The sequence below is a fragment of the Rhineura floridana genome, chromosome 4 (assembly GCF_030035675.1).
Source record: "Rhineura floridana isolate rRhiFlo1 chromosome 4, rRhiFlo1.hap2, whole genome shotgun sequence".
Lineage (NCBI taxonomy): Eukaryota > Metazoa > Chordata > Lepidosauria > Squamata > Rhineuridae > Rhineura > Rhineura floridana.
In genome coordinates, this window is record NC_084483.1 from 77,702,468 (window position 1) to 77,721,414 (window position 18,947).

Sequence of the window (18,947 nt, forward strand, 5' to 3'; positions counted from 1 at the left end):
TCCTCAAGATAGAGTCTGGGCACTGTAAAATCATGTCAAGTAAACTCAGGATCACTAAATACCTTTGGGAAGGTTGCAAAGCCCATGAAAAATCTACAAGGTTGGGAAAATATTTCAAGCTTCTGGGGATAGTTTCCCTCCCCTTTAACATTATTCTGCAAAGAGGCAAACAAATCGTTTATTTGTTTATTTATTTGATTTATATCCTGCCCTTTCTCCCAGGAAGAGAAACTGACTTAATAACCAGGAACCTGATTTTTCAACCCAGAAGTTATTAAAAAATGGCATAGTTGATTATGCAAAGACTATATACATATGTATAAATAATTTTTTATATTTAGTTGTAAGATAATTGCTTGAAGTGACTGAGTATCAAAGACTGTATCATAACTCTTACCAGTGCTGTGATTATAATACATAACGGAATTGTCAGCCTCTGATTGAACCATAGTTTCTATGCTTCTGTAACTATCTCTCAGTCATAAAAGACAGGAAATATTTTTAAAAACTACCCACTTTTCTTTTTAAAAAGATGACATTCTAATTTAACTATTTTGACATCCCATACCAAGAAAAGGAAAATAAGGTGAATTACCTTACTTCAGTAGGCAGAGTTTGGGAATAAGGACTTGCAGAACATGCCAAAATCCTAACGACGGCACCAGGGTGATATGTTTCCAAAACGTGTATTGCTGTAGGATAAACTGGTTCATCAAAAGCAAGTTCTACATAATCATGGCTATGGAAACTCGGTGGTGTCCTTTTAAATGGTGATTGTGCGCTGGGACACATTTCCCACCATGTTCCATAAGTTCGAAATACAGCAGTCTGTGTAAAGTCACCAGAGCTAGGGTATACATTAGGAATTCCAGCCAAATTCCACATGGTATATGACATGCTGTTTTCACTACCATAATGGGAACTGAAATCCAACACTTCTTTGGCATATTGGACTACTTCAACATCAATAGGTAAAGTTCTGTTTGATTCAACAGCTCTCCGATTGTTCATAAGTTCTCCCCTTGAAGCTGTCCTGGCTTGTTGCTGAAGGCGAATGTAGTAAAACATGCTCAGAACTGTTAACATGGGAAATGCTGGTGAAGTCCAGATAGGTATTAAAAAGTTGCTAAAGGTCAGGTATCTTTAAGAGACATGCATTACCTCTTTGTGAGATGCTTAAAAAAATACCGGGCACCTACATAACAAAAACAAAGCACAGTCAATACCAAAAACAACTCAATAAATAAAATTGCTTTTACTGGCTATCATTGGCCAACTTTAAGTTGCTACTGCGATAATTACATGTGAAAAGCAAGCTAATAAAAATTTAATCAAACTACTAGTGTCTAACAAAATGGCATACTGCCTTAAAAGCAAACTTTGAAATCTTAGTTTTCACAACTTCACAGCAGTAATAGTGAAAAAGCATTCAATTAATTTCAGAATGATAATCTTGAAACATCTACTCAGAAGAACACTGACATTTTATGCAAGAAAAGACATCCAGGAATGGCTGCTGAACATAAGCTACTAAAAAAAGGCAGGATCACCTAATATGCACTATTATATAGCTATGCTGTACAGTACTCCACACATCATTCCAAATATGGACTAGCAGACCACTGTGGGTCAAAATGACAATGGGCTACATTGATCAAATGGGCTGAAAGAGTACATAGAATTCTCAAACTTACAAAAATGGACCATTGGTCTCACCTGAAGGGTGATTTTCATATGAGTATGGCCCTCACTGCGGGTTATAGCTCCACCTATCGTGCGAAGGCAAGAATGTCTTTGAAGTCAAGACTAGGGGTGTCAGGCCCCTCCCACTCTCCAGTTCATTCGCAGCGAGTCTATAGAGAAAAATCTAAAAATACAAGAACAGGGCCAACAGGCCTGCCAGCAGGAAAATAGCATGCATAATAACATGACTCTAACAGCGATATAACAGAACTAGAAGTCTTGACTTCACTAGTAACTTTAAATACAATAGTGTAACAGTAATATATAACAGCTTAGTAAAATATCTGTACATCCTCCAACTGGGAGGGTCGTGAGGGCCGTACTCATATGAAAATCACCCTTCAGGTGAGACCAATGGTCCATTTTCCATATGAGTCCAGCCCTCACTGCGGGATGTACCAAAGCAGCCCATAATAGGGAGGGACCACCCACATGCTAATCGTCATTAAGAACCTGTTGCAACACTCGTCTGCCAAAAGAGGCATCGGCAGAGGCATAACAATCTATTTTATAATGCCTTATAAACAAGTGTGGGGTAGACCAAACAGCAGCCCTGCAAATATCAGCAACAGGAGCATTAGTAGCAAAAGCAGCCAATGTGGCAGCTGACCTAGTAGAATGAGCTGTTATACTAACTGGAACTGGTAGCTTAAGGGACTCATATGCTAAAGTAATACATGCCCTTAACCAACTGGATAAGGTAGAATTGGTTACTTTATGCCCCATAGACCTTGGATGAAAGGATACAAACAGAGACTCCGTTCGTCGAATCTCCTGGGTCCTAGACAGGTAGGTCTTGAGAGCCCTCCGAACATCCAACGAATGCCAAGCCTTCTCTAGAGGATGAGTGGGGTTTGGGCAAAATGAAGGGAGTACAATGTCCTGATTGCAATGCAAAACTGAATTGACCTTGGGACGGAAGGAAGGATCAGTTTTCAGCACAACAGAGTCCTTGTGAAAGACACAGAGATGGCGGGCAGAAGACAATGCGCCCAGTTCCGAAACCCGTCTGGCAGAAGTGATGGCGATCAGGAACAAGACCTTGAAGGACAGTAGACGTAGAGGCACAGTCCTAATGGGTTCAAACGGAGGGCGTTGTAAAGCTTGGAGGACCTTGGACAGACTCCATGAGGGAAAACAGTGAACTACGGCTGGTGAACGTAAAGCAATGCCTCTGAGGAAGCGTTTAATGAACGGATGTGAGGAAATAGGGGCACCAGTGGAGGACACTGAGAGAATGGACGACAGAGTGGACGCATGTCGACATAGAGCGTTGGGTCTGAGTCCCATCATAAAGCCGCTATGGAGATATTGTAGCACCTGATGCAGAGTGGCCTGGGATGGATCGCAGTGGTGCGACTGGCACCACCTGGAGAAGGCCACCCAAGTATGTTGATAAATACGGGTGGTAGATGGTCGTCTCGAGGCTAAGATAATATCAATAACAGCGTCAGACAGGCCCGCCGACCTCAAATGTCCCCGTTCAAACGCCACGCTGTTAGGTTGAGCCAAGTGGGATCCTGATGCCATACTGGACCCTGGGATAGAAGATCTGGCCTGACTGGAAGTGTCCAAGGATCCATCACTGACACTGCAAGAAGATCCGAGAACCACGGTCGGCGTGGCCAATATGGTGCTATCAGAACCAACTGTGCCCTCTCGCACCGCGCCTTCCGCAGCGTTTTGGCTAACAGCGGTATCGGAGGGAAGGCGTACAAAAGACCGTCTGGCCACGGTATGGACAGAGCATCCACTGCTTCCGCTGCTGTGTCCAGGTATCGGGCAAAGTACCTGGGAAGCTGGTAATTGCGACTGGAAGCGAACAGGTTGATCGAGAAGAGGCCGAACCGACGCTGGAGACGCTGGAATATGGTCGCATGCAGTTTCCATTCTCCCGGAATGACCTGTTGTTTGCTGAGCCAGTCTGCTGTCACATTCCAAATCCCTCTGAGATGCTCTGCTTTTAGGGATTGTAGATGTTGTTCTGCCCAGACGAAGATAAGGGAAGCTAGGTCCTGCAGAGGACGGGACCTGGTGCCCCCGTCTGTTCAAATGTGATTTTACACACGTGTTGTCCGTTCGGATGAGGACATGGTCCAAAGGGAACAGAGACTGAAAATGAATTAGAGCTAAGTGGACCGCCTTGAGCTCCAGCCAATTGATGTTCTGAGTCTGCTCTGCTGTGGACCAAGCTCCCTGAACGTACTGGGAGTTGCAGTGTGCTCCCCAGCCGATGAGACTGGCATCCGTGGTGACAACAGTCCTGCGAGGTTCTCTGAATGGAGTGCCTCTGGAAAGATGTTGGACCCTCGTCCACCAGCGGAATGAAAGACGCAGTGTGGGGCTCAGAGGAACTGTGCGATGATTGGAGTTGGCAATGTCCTGTTGAAAAGGCAACAAAGCCCACTGAAGGTGGCGAGAGTGGGCTCGAGCCCATGGCACAATATGGATGGTAGAGATGAACATTCCGAGCGCCCTGGCTAGAAGCATGACGTCTGTGGTTGTTTGTTGCATCAAGGAGCCCGCGATGTTTATGATGGCATTTATGCGATCTGGAGATAGAAACACCATCGCCTGCAGGGTGTCCAACATCGCCCCTAGATGTAGTAGGCATTGGGTCGGTTGAAGATGGCTTTTGTCAAAGCTGACAAGCCAGCCGTAGGCCTGTAAAACATTGAGGGTGAGCGTTAAATGACGATGAGCCAGCTCCTCAGAGCTCGCCCGTATTAAAATATCGTCCAGATATGGGTAGAGATGGACCCCTTGAATCCGGAGGTAAGCCACTAAGGTGAGAAGTACTTTGGTAAACACTCGCGGAGCAGAGGAGAGGCCGAATGGCATCACTCTATATTGAAAATGCTGGGGGCCAAAAGCAAACCGAAGGAACTTTCTGTGGGCTATGCAAATGGGCACATGGAGATACGCTTCCTTTAGGTCGATAGAAACCAGGAAGTCTCCTTCTTGCAGGCTTTCAGTAATGGAGTGGAGGGATTCCATTTTGAACCTGCGGTATGTTACAAAACGGTTGACGAACTTGAGGTCCAATACCGCCCTCCATGACAAATCTCGTTTGGGCACAGCAAATAGGAGGGAGTATACCCCTTCTGACCTCTCTGTTGTAGGGACTGGCTCTATCGCTGCTATGTCCAAGAGGTGATGTATGGCTGTTTGCATGATGCTGTGCCTGGCTGGCGCCCTGGGACAAGGGGACAGATGGAATTTGTCTGGTGGAGTCGCCCAAAACTCTATTGCATAGCCAGAACAAAAAAAGGTCCCTGATCCAGGCGACCTTAGTCAGACGGAGCCACTGGTCTCCAAACATAAGTAGTCTGCCGCCAACAGGAAGTGCATTAGAACTGTTTGCGCTGGCGAGACCCTCCCCTATATGAGGACGATGAGGTACCTCTGCGCCCTTGGTACTGACCTCTGCCCTGGAAACGTTGGTTCCAGGTTCCCCTGAAGGAATTGGAGTCATAGGATCGGAAGTCGCAGCCTCGTCCTCCTGACCGCGTTCCTCGAAAGGGCTGATTAGCGCGGAAGGGGGGAAATCGCCTGAAAGGCCTATGATCGGTGTTTTTGACAGTGGCCAAAACCGGTTTGTGAGCGTCTTTGGGATCAACCAGCACTGCCTTTAGAGCTTCCTTGCCGAAGAGCAAAGATCCAGAGTAAAATGCCCTGGAGAGATTCACTCTGGCCGTAGAGTCAGCTTGCCAGTGGCGAAGCCAGAGGGTCCGTCAAGCAACTATCTGAGCCGTCATGGCTCGTGCCCCCAGTTGAGTGGCATCCAAAGTGGCATCAGCTACAAACGCCGCTGTCTTGCGCAACTTTATCAGTGACCTTCTGAGAGAGACAGGATCAGGGTTAGGGTCCTCTAGAAGATCGTCCAGCCACATCATTGCTGCTCTGGAGAAGACGGAAGCTGATGCGGAGGCACGCATGGAGAAGGCAGTGGCCTCATGATTTTTGCGGAGAGCGAAGTCTAATCTTCGTTCAGTAGCATCCTTTAGTTGGGATTCTCCTTTTCTAGGCAAAAGAGATCGTGAAACTAGGCTAGCGATTGGGTCGTCTATGCTGGGGACGGCTAGCTTGGTGGCAAAGTCAGGAGCTAGGGAGTACAGTTTGTCAGCCAGGTTCTTGAAGCGGCGAGTTTGGAATGGATGAGACCATTCTTCGGTGGCCAGTTTGGCAATGGGATCCGGCACCGGGATGTAGTGCTCGGTTGGCGCAGGGGATTTGAGGACCCTGGCCGCTTTAGTAGCTGGAGCGGAAGTTGTTGGAGGCGCAGCTTGGAGACCAAGAATGTTAACTACCCTGCGCGCTAGAGGCTGATACTCGGAGGCATTGAACAAGCGATATGATGTATGCTCTTCATGTTCCGAATAGTCACTCCAGTCGTCTCCTTCAGGGTGATCAGCAAAGGTTGACTCCTCCCCATACGAAACTTCATCAATACATCTGCCTCTAGCTACGTCAAAAGGATTTGGGGAGCAGGAAGGATTTGCCTCATGACACACACGTTGATCCACCGTGCGTTGAGGTACGGTGGGGACTTGTGGTGGTGACTGCATTTGAGTGAAATATGATAGCATGCCCTGAAGTTGCGAAAGGAACTCATGGGACAGTTGCAGCCCCGTTGAGGCAGATGGTTGTGCCTGAGAAGGTGGCTCAGTGGCCTGTGACGGAGGATAAGCCCTGGGCGGCAATGCGGGAGGAGGCTGGCTAAGCGGTGGCTGAGTAGGAAAGCCAGGAAAGTCCTCCTCATCAGAAGAAGCAGCGGGGGGATGAAATATATCCGTCAGCTGTTCCTGGACTGCTGTGGTGTGGGTCGGAACAGAAGCATAGCGTGGACGCTTGGGTTTGCTGTGGCTGGAAAGATGTTTAGTCTTAGCCAGTGCTTTGGTATGCTTAGTCTTAGTTGCCTTAGATGGTTGTGGCTTGGCTGTGTGAGACATGTCTGGCTGTTCCGCCATCTTATATTTACTATGGGTGCAGTACACGGCCACAGCGGGGGCAGAATGTAGAGACCCGAACAGGCACAGTACACGACCACAGAGGGGGTAGAATGCACTGGCAGATGGCTAGGTACACGGCCACAGAGGGGGCAGAATGTACGATGGTAACAGCGTCAAAATAATGCAGACTATACTTCAGGCTAGGTACACGGCCACAGAGGGGGCAGAATGTACGATGGTAATAGCGTCAGAATAATGCAGACTATATTTCAGGCTTGGTACACGGCCACAGAGGGGGCAGAATGTACAGTTCAACTAAGTTGTGTTTAGTACAGTAGCAACTGGCTGTGACACGGCCACAAGGGGGCAGAATGTCCAGTTCAAAAAGCGTGCTGCCGTATGAGCCGCCTGCACAGCCACGAGTGATTCCTCCTCTTTGCAGTTCAAATAGGTTGGAGCACAGTCACAGCCTTGATGGAGCCATTGACGTTCAATAGCTGCTGAGAGTCAGTTGTTGCAATAGGCAGTAGTAGAAGCCAGGTGACAGAGGAACTCTTGTAGGGCTAAGTAGTCCTATCTATAACTCACATACAAGAAAAGCTTTCTCAAGGTAAAAAATCCCCCTTTATGTAGTGCAGGAAAGTCTAAACAAAAAGGGCGGGAAAAGAACGGGACAAACAAAATGGCGCCCGTAACGGAGCGGGAAAAGTAACACTCAAAATGGCGGAGGAGTAATGGCGGACACTGAGGGGCGACAACGAAACTGACAGAAAAACTGTCTAGCACAGTCTCATGAGCTTGCGATAGCCGGTGGCTGAAAGGCGAAATCGCGGCTCGTTAATGAGGCACCGTAGCAGCTAAGGAGCGGTAGAGGAAGCCGCCGCCACCGACTACAGAGACTATTGCGGCGAGAACTTAAAGCCACAAGTCTGGGGGCGACAGCCGGGGCTTGAAAAATCTCCCAGGCAAGAGTCGCAGCCGCAAGCTCCCGGAGTGAATTTAAAGGGACGTCCGCGAGGAGGCAAAAAGCCGCAGCAGAGCTCGGGAAGGCAGTGAAACAAACGGCCTCGTAGGGGAAAAGTGACTCCTGAAGGCACTAAAACAAATGAGGGGTAAAGCAGAGAGCTGCAGCCGCAAGCTCCCGCTAAAAATAGAGAGAACCGCAGCCGCAGTCTCTCTAAGATCTAAGGCTAAAAGCCAGGGAAAGAAATGGCCCGGGCAAAGGAGAAGCCCCCCCCAAGGGAATTCCCCAGGAATTTCACACAAACAGTGTTAAATACAAGACAGAGGGAAGGGAAGCACTTGGATACACACAAACAACAAAACCTTCACAGCCTGTCAGACAAAAACACAAACACCAAAGACTTAGCTAAATGCTATGCTATTGAAATCTCAATCTTGTTCGTAGGAAGGCAAGAATGAACTGGAGAGTGGGAGGGGCCTGACGCCCCTAGTCTTGACTTCAAAGACATTCTTGCCTTCGCACGATAGGTGGAGCTATAACCCGCAGTGAGGGCCAGACTCATATGGAAAATGCCATAATTATTGCAGTAATTACTATCAAGCTTTGTGACAAGCTACATCTGCTGAAATTCCATCTTCCCTTCTAGTAAAAGATACAGGAACCCCTTACTCTTTTTCTCCAGAGCACCCTATTTGTATCCAGAAGTAGCTATTATCCATACTTTCCTGATTTAAAACAAGCAAGTCTATTCTGCATAAGCCTCTTTGCTAAGTGTCTTGTAGCAGAAATCAGTAAAGTGGTGGCGAAAGCATTGTAACTCTGAGCAAATTTCTAACAAAACTAGTCTATACAAAGACAGGCTTCTACCACTGTCTCTCTCCTCCCCACAGTACCCATGGTTAACTACCAACAGTCCAGAGCACTCACCCTAGCAGAACAACAAGTTGACTCTAAAAGAATAATCTGACTCCACTAAATCTTCATTGTCTTCCATATATCCATCTGGCAAGGTCAGACTTTAGACTTCAGGTGTCAGAAATAGTACTCCATTAAGGACATCCCCTGAGGGAGAAAAGAAATGATAGTCCAGCAACAAAACAATGCTTTTTGAATGACTGTGGAATATAAATTCAAGTAAGGTTATTATCACTGTTTTATATATTTTGGATCAACTGAGCGTGAATTCATCAGGTGCCATTGAGTTTAGTGGGGCTTACTGCTACTCACTCAGCTACCAGTAAGCCCCAATGAACTCAATGGGACTTTCTTCCAAATAAATACGTGTAGGATTGCTTTCAAAGTCACTCTTGGATCCCACTGACATTAAGCGTGAAAGGTTAGTCATGAGTAACTGAAATCCCATTGATTTCAACAAGACCCACGTAAAACAAACTTAAAACTCTATCCTAGGCAGAAGTAACTGAGGCCAAATGAAAGACTCCCAAGTAAGAGTGCACAGAATTACAGCCTTAGTCTTGATCTAAACTGCTGTCTTTACAAACCTGTCACCTGTGGGACACAGTCATTTCACCTTCCACATTCACAAAATTCTTTATAAATAAGACCAGCATGAACACAAGTGTCAAGCTATATTGGCTAGGAGTAAAACAAGCAGTAAAACATCTTCCAATTCATTATGTTGCAGTAAAACTTGATAGATGCATCTCTAGTGGTAAGAACAATGTAGCCCACCAAATACACCCACTAACAGAATTAGTTAACATGCTCTGCAAACTCTTCTTTCATTCAATGAGCATATGGTGAGTGGTGGCAACACCTGTCATCTCCAAAAATAGAGAATTATTATATTTTTGTATGTTTGTTGGTGTTCTTCTTACTTTGCTTCTTTCCTGTGTTAGTAATGTTTCTACAGAGAATCTAAACTAGAAAATTTTATTTCCCTCATTATTCATCCTAGAAATCTGTGTCAAATTTATTTTTATTAATTTCAAAGCCTTTTTATTGGTCATTGTCATATGATGGTGAAGACAGCCTTTTGTGTTCTATTTCTGTTTTGGGTGCATTAACTGTTGAATTTGATACTGCAGTTTGATGTAAAATCAGACTGATTACAATATGTTGCTACTTCAGCAATGACTCCAGCCGTTGGAAAAAAGAGGATGCATGTTTTGAGCCTGCTATGTTTAAACCACTATTTAAGGCAAGGTGGGCGTGGTCAATTAAAAACATAGAGCACACCTAGAATTTTGCTAGAATATATTTCACCTCCCACTGTTTTATCTTGTGCAAATCGAGACACTCCTGAGGTCCACTGGAGACTATTCTGCAGACATCAGTGCCATTATTTCTTGTAAACTGCCCAGAGAGCTTCAGCTATGGGGCGGTATACAAATGTAATAAAGAAATAATTCCACAATTATGTTTGGAATTTTTTTAGTGTAAATTTTGCAAAGTGTTGCTGTACTTCACATCTTCACAGAAACAGAAACAAAAGAAAATGATTTCCTATAGGAAACCTCACTAAAATTGCAAAGTAAATCAGACATATTTAAAGTGACCATCTCAACTCTATCAACTGTTTTAATAATGTTGCTTCGTCCCTGCTAAAACAAGATCAGCACAGCACATGTCTTCTTTCTATTATTTGGGCAGGTTTCAGGTGTTGCCACCACTCACCATATGCTCAGAGGCACGTTACCAAATTCTTCCACGCTACACAGCAAGTGGATTGGACTGTGAAAGACCAACCCAAATTGTGTTTGCATTTTGACAAAATTTGTGGGGCAGTCCAATATCTGAGAGGAGGTCAGGTCTCCTGCTCCCCTGGTGCATTCACTATAGCTGCCCTATTTCCCCGCTTTTTAAAGTTTGATAGAAATATCTGTGGGCTATAGGTATGTCCTTAAACCGCAAGGTTTTTTGCCTATTAGTGAATTTCCCTGCTTTTTAATCCGGAAGGTAAGAAATGGGATCCTGTGCAAGTTTGCTGAGAGTGGACTGATCCACTCCATTTACTCTCCTGCAATCATGCTTAGGATAGGTGAGACTGACCACAGGGGATGGGGAGGGGAGGAGGAGAGGAGGACATGCAGAGGGGAGGACTGGGATGGGAGCAGGCAGGAGGGGGAGGGAAGGAGAAGGACAGGTTTGATCATTTGCATGTTTATTGAATTACGTGCGATTTACTCCCATGCAATAACGCTTAGGATAGTAAAAGTGACCAGGGGGAGAGGGAGAGAGGGCTGGAGTGAGCAGGGGAGGAGAAAGAAGGAAGAGAGGGGAGGGAGAGGGGAAGGAGGGGAAAAGCAGGTCTGATCATTTGCATGCTTATTGAGTTCAATGGGATTTACTCCTATGCAATCATGGTTAGGATAGGGGGAGGAGGAGGAGAAGGGGGAAGGAGCATATTCGAGGGGGACAAAGGAAGTGGGAGGGGAGGGCAGGTTTGATCATTTGCATGCTTATAGAGTTCAATGGCATTTACTTCCTTGCAATCATGCTTAAGATAGGTAAAACTGACCATGGGGAGGAGGAAGGGGAGTGGGGGGAGGAGGAGGAAGGGGGGATTGGAAGGGGATGGGTAGGGAGGGGCAAAGGAAGAGGGAGGGAAGGGGCAAGAGGGGGGAATAGGAGGAAGGAGAAGGGAGGGTGGGTTTGATCACTTGCATACTTTTGAAGTTCAATAGAATTTATTTCTGTGCAATCATGTTTGAAAATGGAAATGGACTGCCTTCAAGTCAATCCCGACTTGTGTTGACCCTATGAATAGGGTTTTCATGGTAAATTGTATTCAGAGGTAGTTTTACCATTGCCTTCCACTGAGGATGAGAGGCCATGACTGGCCAAAGGTCACCCAGTGTGCTTCATGGCTGTGTGGGGATTCAAGCCCTGGTCTCCTAGGCCGTAGTCCAACACTGACCTGGGAGAGGGGCAGGGAGGGAAGGAGATTGGGTGGGCACTGGGCAGAGGGGAAGCCCCTTTCCTTTCCAAAAGGAAAAACTGTGAACAGTATCATTGCTTTTCAGCGTTTCCCACACCTTTTTATTATACAGCAGGCACATGTAGCCTCCCACCCAAATTTAAACCAAAGCTGTCCCTGGCCACATCCACACCAGGCCTTTATTTCACTTTGGACAGTCATGGCTTCTCTCAAAGAATCCTGGGAAGTGTAGTTAGTGAAGGGTGCTGAGAGTTGCTAGGCGACACCCTGTTTCCCTCACAGACTTCAATCAGAGTGGCTGGCTGTTAAAGCAGTCTGGCCACTGAAGCTCTCTCAGTGGAACATGAGTCTCCTCTCAACACCCTTCACAAACTACACTTCCCAGGATTCTCTGAAGGAAACCATGACTGTCTCAAGTAAAATCAAAGTCTGGTGTGGGTGTGGCCCCCTGATTAGGCAAGCCAAGCAGCTGTGAGTCCAGCTTTTAGAACTCTAACAGTTGGTTCTTACTGATCATGCCTGGGCTTATCATAGGGTTCCAGCCAAAATGTAATAAATTAATTAAAAATCAGCCAGGCATTTTTTTAACTTTTAAACTGCAGAAGATGAAGGTCAGAGTATGGTGTAAAGTCAGTAACAGGATTACAGGTCCTCTGTGAACATGGCTGATTTTTAATGAATTTCAATGGATTATGAGAACTCAGAGAAAAAAGTCCAAAAGGGGTCTGGTTTTTTTCTCTCTCTCTCTCTAGACTTTGATCGCCATGAAAATTGAGAGAGTTGTTAAGCAAGCATTTCTGAGTTCAGGACTATAAGTTTTGTAAGGTTTTGTTTTGAAAAGAGCTTATGGGAAGCATCAGAATGGCATGGGGGGTATTTTCAATTTAACATTGCGGAATGTGAAAAATCCCCTCAGGCTATAGCATACAACCACTCTCGTGGCTGTATAATAAAAGTTTATAAACATATTTAGTGATATTAAATAACCTTAAATTTGTTTTAAACTGCTTTTAATAATGTATATTATATAGCTGTGACCCACCTTGGGATCTACCGATGAAGGGTGATCAATAAAATTAGTAGTAGTAGTAGTAGTAGTAGTAGTAGTAAAAGTAAAAGACTGTCTGATACTATTTGGGTCTGCAATGACTGCTATAAATTTCTGTCTTCTAGGTTCACTATTAAGGAAAGCATGCTTTACTAAAACATATAACATCATTTTTAGAAGTCATTTTAAAATAAACAAGGCTGACGAAAAGGCATGATGTCAATATCTTGCATCTGAAATCATGCAAAATATTTTATTTATTAGTTTTCTATCCTGCCCTTCCTCTCAGAAGGAGCCTAGGACATTTAAAACACTAAAAACACTCCAAAACATCTTAAAAACAGACTTCAAAATATATTAAAACAAAACATATTTTTTAAAAAGCTTTAAAAAAACCTTAAAAAGCAATTCCAACAGACACACATTACCAGGAACATTTTTATAGAATGGATTCTGTAATTAACTCCTCACACTAGAGGCATCTGGCCTATTATTTTTTTCTTTACTTTTTTTTTAGATAGTCTGCCATCATTAAAAACACTGTTGAATTTTGTTGCATTACATGGAATGCCTGCCTTTTTCTAATTAATGGTGCTCCATCACCATAGATGACAAATGAAGAATGGTGCCCATAGTGAACAAATAGATCAAGTTGTCCAAAGATTCAAACTGACACCCAAATGATTCACACTCAGTAAATCAAAACGCATAAAAAAGTATTTAAAATACATTTTATAAATTAAATATTTAATACATCTATTTAGTTAAAAATTTGCACTACAAAATAAAACAAGTTAATACATAAATAAAAATGGCTTTGGCATTGCACAGAAATATTGAACAACATTATCCATTTGAAAAACATAGTCACTACTCTAAGCAGCCATGCGGCAATATTCACACACTATACGTGCCCAATTAACATAAGGGGGGAAATGAACCTGTATTTTAATAAAAAGAATACAAAGGTTCAAAGTGCCTTACTAACTCCAGAATCACTTTGACAAATATACATCTTTTCAAAGTTATGAGCAAAGTTGCCCCAAATGAATCTTCTTGTCTCTGCTCTTAGCGGTTTATCTTCAATGGCACAGAGAAGTGCTTATAACCTGTTGAATCTGCAACAGGGATTATGGAACAGTTCTTTAAAGATGCAGTGTTTGTGTAACAAGTCATTTACTAGAACATGCACTACACAGAACTAAATGATCCCTCCATTTTAAAGGCAAACTATTTATTTTTCTTTGAAGACAAAGCCAAGAAGTTGGCAATAGCTTCCTTCATCATTTCAACAGTACTGTATAACTCTAAGATTATTAATCAAAGTAGAAAAGGAAATGGAAAGCTTTTGTTTTGACAACTCTTCCTTTCCATGTAGTCTTTTTTCCCCATAAGAAAAAATGAAGAGACTGCATAATTGTCTAGATTTATCTGCTCAGGTTTAAGAACATGAAGATGAGCCCTGCTGAAACAAACCAAAGGCCTATGTAGTTCAGGATGCTTTCTGTTTTCAGTGGACAAGCAACATACCTATAGAAGGTCCACAATCCAGACATGAACATGATCTCCAGCAACTGGTATGCTGGCACTATGTTCTGAACCTGAACAGAGATCAATCAGCGTCAACAGTCCACTCCATCATCATAAGTTTCAGACTAAATTCTCATAGTTTAAGTAACTTGCAGGATTTACTGTTTGAGGTATCAAATGTAAATAGCACCCTGGTCTGCAATATGTTTTGCAATATTGTTGGTCCCAGGCTATGGTCTGAAGGCACATTAACGAGCACCCTGCTGAAGCTAAGCAGGGTGAGGTCTGGTCAGTGCCTGCCTGGGAACTATATGTAAGCCACCTTGGGTTTCTATCATGAAAAGAAAGGTGGGGTATAAATAATGTTTTGCTAGAAGGCCACTTTAAAAGGAAATGTCAAAGCCTCTAAAGTGACTAACAGGTATTGCTCATTTACACCTCACTACTGTTTGAAGTACATACAGAAATAAACTCCAATAAGCAAAATCAAATAGTACATGCAATTTTAAATTATGAAGATCCAAGGTTAGGCCTTATTAAAATCAAATCACAAGGTAGCTTGATCCATGTGATAAAAATCACTAATAATTATTAATTAGATAAGATCCTATCCACTGTGGAAATGAACAGCTCTTTCACACTTAAGGCAAGAAATGAAACACCATAAAAACAGGTAAGGGAAAAACACTTAAATTTGCAAAAACGTTCTTATGTTGATGCACAAAGCTCTGAACAACTCAGGTCCAGGATATATTAAGGACCGCCTGAGCCCTTATACCCCTGTTTGATCACTAAGATCATACAGTGGAGCATTGTTAGTTATGCCCTGTGTTAGAGGCCCAGCAGACCTCAACTAAAAACTAGGCATTTAGTGTTACCAGTCCCACCCTGGGGAAATTCTTCCAGAAGAAATTTGGCAGGCAATCTTGTTTTTTACTTTCAGGCATGTCTTGAAAACTTTTTTATGCCAACAGGTATATTCAGTTTAAAATTTTATTGAGTAGCCAGTCATTTTAATGGTGGTTCTGTAGTGCTTTCAAAGTTTTATATTATTGTATACCATCCTGTTTTCCAAGCAAGGGGTGTATAAATACTTTTGTAAATGAATAATGCTACCATCCATTGGCTTTTCTTGTCCTTCTAATGCAAAGGTGGACAACTTGTGGCCCAACACTCCTCCATCTAATTTCAAAAGCCCCATACAAGCTACCAGTTCAGACCTATGGCAAGAGTGTGTGGCCACACCAACTGTTGGCTTCAGCCAGCATGCAGCCCTCAACAGGGAGAAAAAAGGCTGCTCACCTGGTTTAATGCTTACCGTCCAGATAGTTAATGCCTGACACCTTCAGATGATTGGGACACTTGCAAATGCTTTTATTTTCAAAATAAACTTTAAGGAAGCTGAACCCAAAGTGTTTAATTTTGGAGGCCTGGTGGACTCTGCATGACTGGAGTCTAGGCATTTCAGTAAATGGATTATCTTGACTTATCTTGGGATCAAGATCAGAAAAGCTTTATGTTCACTCAAATTATATTAGTAAAACTAACAGAGAAATTTCCAAAATATACACATATTAATATTAATATATTCTCTCCAGCACTGTATAATACAAATACCTGATTTCTAATGATATTAAGCAGTGATTCAGCTACAACTATTTCCTCAATTACACTTCATGCTGTTGTACTGCAATGCCACTGTAGCTTATTGTTAAATTCACATTTTGTGTGATCTTAGGCTCTGTGTCCCAAGGGCAGGCATCCCACTACATTTGACCGCTCATCCCAGAGTATTAATTCATACCCAGCTGTGAATAATGCTGATATCAGCAATGGCACAACCATGGAAGGCTTAAAGAATATAGGGCAACCTGACTCAAAACAGACCAAACTGTCCATGCTGATAGTATATCCTCCAACATTTAGAGGAAAATAGGCCCTGTTGCTGACTAACAAGGAATACTGCCCACATGCTAAAGGACTTGGCACAAGGCTTTACACTGTGTGCAAAGCTGGTGGCACATAAGCAGAGAGAGCTGCTCCTATAAGAAGCAGAGCCGTCATCCAGAGTGAGAGCGTGTGGCCCACTCACTCACCCTTTCTCTTTAGGTGGTGTAGTAGGGAGGATCGGGCCCGCTGGAGAGACGAGGACAGGGATCTACCAAAGGCACATTGCCCAGAGGAACTCCAACAACCAGGAACCGGCCCTGCCTTCAGAGACTGCCAGATGAACACTCTACAGGCGATGTCAAGTATTGGCCTACAGGGGAAAGTGGGATGAACACACCTATTACCGTCAGGCCTCACGACGCTGCGCTCTGCCCTGAGCAGCCTGCCCACAGAGAGACGTCAATAACAGCACCAGATGACGCCCAAGAACCGTTGGGGATGGGGGATGGGGCAGCGTCTGTTTACCAACCGGCAGCGGGCTAACAACGGCGCGCGCGCGCACACACACGCACGCGACGCACGCGTTCTTACAGCCCGCAGCCAACGTCCTGCGAGTGGCGGTTGCTCCTCTCGCGCTCTTCTCCCCCCCATCTCCCCCCCTTCCTCTCCGGTCAAGACGACATTACCACCCACTCAAGCCACCGCGCTACCGTTCCAAACAGCGGAAGCCTAAATGTCACAGCAGAAGAGTCTCTAAGAGATTCGCGTGCTTTTTTAAAAAACCAAAAACCCTACACGGCAAAAGACGAAATGGTTAACGCCCCCCTTCCCCGGCCTTGTAAAAAGGCGGAGCTGCCGCCAGGAAGAAGGTGCGATCAACCCGGCTGCGTGAGGTCGCGGCGGGAAGGAGGCGGGACTTGAAGGTGGTACGACAGTGGTAGGAAGGACGTGACGGCTGTATTATTTATTTATTTATTTCATTTCATTTTTAAACCGCCGATAGCGAATAGCTCTCTGGGCGGTGTACAAAAGATTAAAAATACAGAAATACAAAATATCACAATAAATAAACTGAAACAAAGAGATTTAAAATTGTAACATTAAACACATTAAAATGCCTGGGAGCATAGCCAGGTCTTAACCTGGCACCGAAAAGATAGAAGCGTCGGCGCCAGGCGTACTTCTTCGGGGAGGCTGTTCCACAATTCCGGGGCCGCTACAGAAAAGGCCCTAGATCGAGTAACTGTCCTCCGGGCTTCCCGATGGGTTGGTACCCGGAGGAGGGCCTTAGACGCTGAGCGAAGTGACTGGGTCGGTTCATAGCGGGAGAGGCGTTCCACAAGATATTGCGGTCCCACGCCGTGTAGAAAGGAGAGGGGTAAAATGAAGAGCAATTCGCATGTTGTCTTGTACCTGGGTACAGCTACTCGTGAGAAAGCAGTTGCCTGAAACCTTTAAGCCTTTTAAAGGGTATTCTTCTCAGCTGTTGATCTGCCCCAGCATTCTCTCCATGTGGCTTTGATGTGTGCAAGTTTCTCAACAGGAACGGACAAGCCTCTGCCAATCTCGGTTGTAGCAGCTGCTGCTACTAACCGGAAATGAGATCAAGTGGCAGCCTCAGAGCCAGAACAGGGAAGTTGAGCACAGCGAGAAAGGAAAGGCCAGCATAATGAAACTTCAGAGTTGAACTTGAGGGAAGGTGCTGAGGAGGTGAGAGAGTTAATGAAGAGAGACAGCGAAAGAGAAAGGGGGGGGGATAAGAGCCTGCTCTTGTGGACTCAGACGAGTCACTGCAGAAGGAGAGAGGGAACCAGAAAGTGTGGATGGGTGAGAAAGAGACTAGGTATCTGAAGTACAGTATTTGAGAACTCTCAATGCAATAAGTCCCACTCAGGTCAATGGGACTTAGTCCCAGGCAACTAGGTTTAGGAAACGGGGGAAAGGCACAAGACGGGGGACGGGGGGAGTTTGTATGTTCTGGCTTATAGTACAATTCTAGTCATGTCTGCTCAGAAATAAGGCCTACTCAGTTCAGTGGGACTTACCTCCAAGTGGGTGGGGTTAGTATAGAATTGCAGCCTCACTTTGAGGGAAAAGGTAGAAAAAGACGAAGTGCATTGAGAACAGGTAGTAAAGAGAGAAGGGAGGGACCCGAAGACTCAAGTGGAGCTTGTGAAGGGAGGCTCTTGTGGGCTCAGACAAGTGACAAATTCAGACAAGCAAACAATTGCTCTGTATTGGTTACCTGAAACTTTCAGTGGGGGGAGTGTTAAGGGGTTCTTACTATTGTTCATCTTGTCAAAAATGTGCTTTGAAATCCAGTGTATTCAATATAAGCTTGCATTTTGGAAAATAAAAAATAATTAAAATAAAATTTCATGCATAACACTCCTGGATGCGTGGGTGTATGTGATGGCCCAAAGCATATCTTTGTGTGGGCACTCCCAGTAGTGTGTGTGTGTGTGTATTCTACATACTTTGACTTTCGAACCTATGCGTAGATGCTCTTGTCCATCATTTGTTCATCTGGATGAAGCTCTGCGCCATATCATAGAGAACATTCTCCAAATGTGTGGAGCATGATTTGTTGTGACCCAAGGCATATTTCTATGGGCACCTCCAATTACTTATTTTTTTCCTACATATTTTGGCTACTGTACATAGTTGCACTTGACTGAGCCTTGCTCCTTCAGGAAACTCTAGGCTGGACAGAATCTAGTGGCACCTGGGAGAAGACACTCTCCTGTATGCATGCGTGTATGATATGTGGCAGCCCGGAGCACAATTTGGGGGGCACCCCCCATTTACTTACTTTTCTATATATTTTGGCTATTTGTGGTGTGCATAGATGCATTTGAACATGCCATGCCCTCCAAGAAGTTCTGGGTTGGGCAGGATCCAAAGGTATTTCATAGAGGA

General features: G+C 44.5%; 1 protein-coding gene across 13 annotated transcripts in view; it reads right to left on the reverse strand.

Moving 5' to 3' along the window:
- The window catches only part of FBXL4 (F-box and leucine rich repeat protein 4), a 59,020-nt gene extending 41,434 nt beyond the window's left edge, over nucleotides 1-17,586 (reverse strand). Inside the window, exons 1-5 of one of the 13 annotated variants that reach the window (XM_061623405.1) lie at nucleotides 16,715-16,935; nucleotides 16,235-16,398; nucleotides 14,139-14,209; nucleotides 8,587-8,721; nucleotides 596-1,195 (exon numbers count right to left, since the gene is read on the reverse strand). In XM_061623405.1, the coding sequence (XP_061479389.1) occupies nucleotides 596-1,086 (491 nt within the window). In that variant the 5' untranslated portion in view covers nucleotides 1,087-1,195; nucleotides 8,587-8,721; nucleotides 14,139-14,209; nucleotides 16,235-16,398; nucleotides 16,715-16,935. Of the gene's footprint in view, nucleotides 1-595; nucleotides 1,196-8,586; nucleotides 8,722-12,602; nucleotides 12,711-14,138; nucleotides 14,210-15,440; nucleotides 15,629-16,234; nucleotides 16,399-16,425; nucleotides 16,694-16,714; nucleotides 16,936-17,441 lie in introns of those variants that run through there. The other 12 variants (XM_061623403.1, XM_061623402.1, XM_061623400.1 and 9 more) reach the window with 12 other exon arrangements.
- Between the last annotated feature and the right edge of the window lie 1,361 nt (nucleotides 17,587-18,947).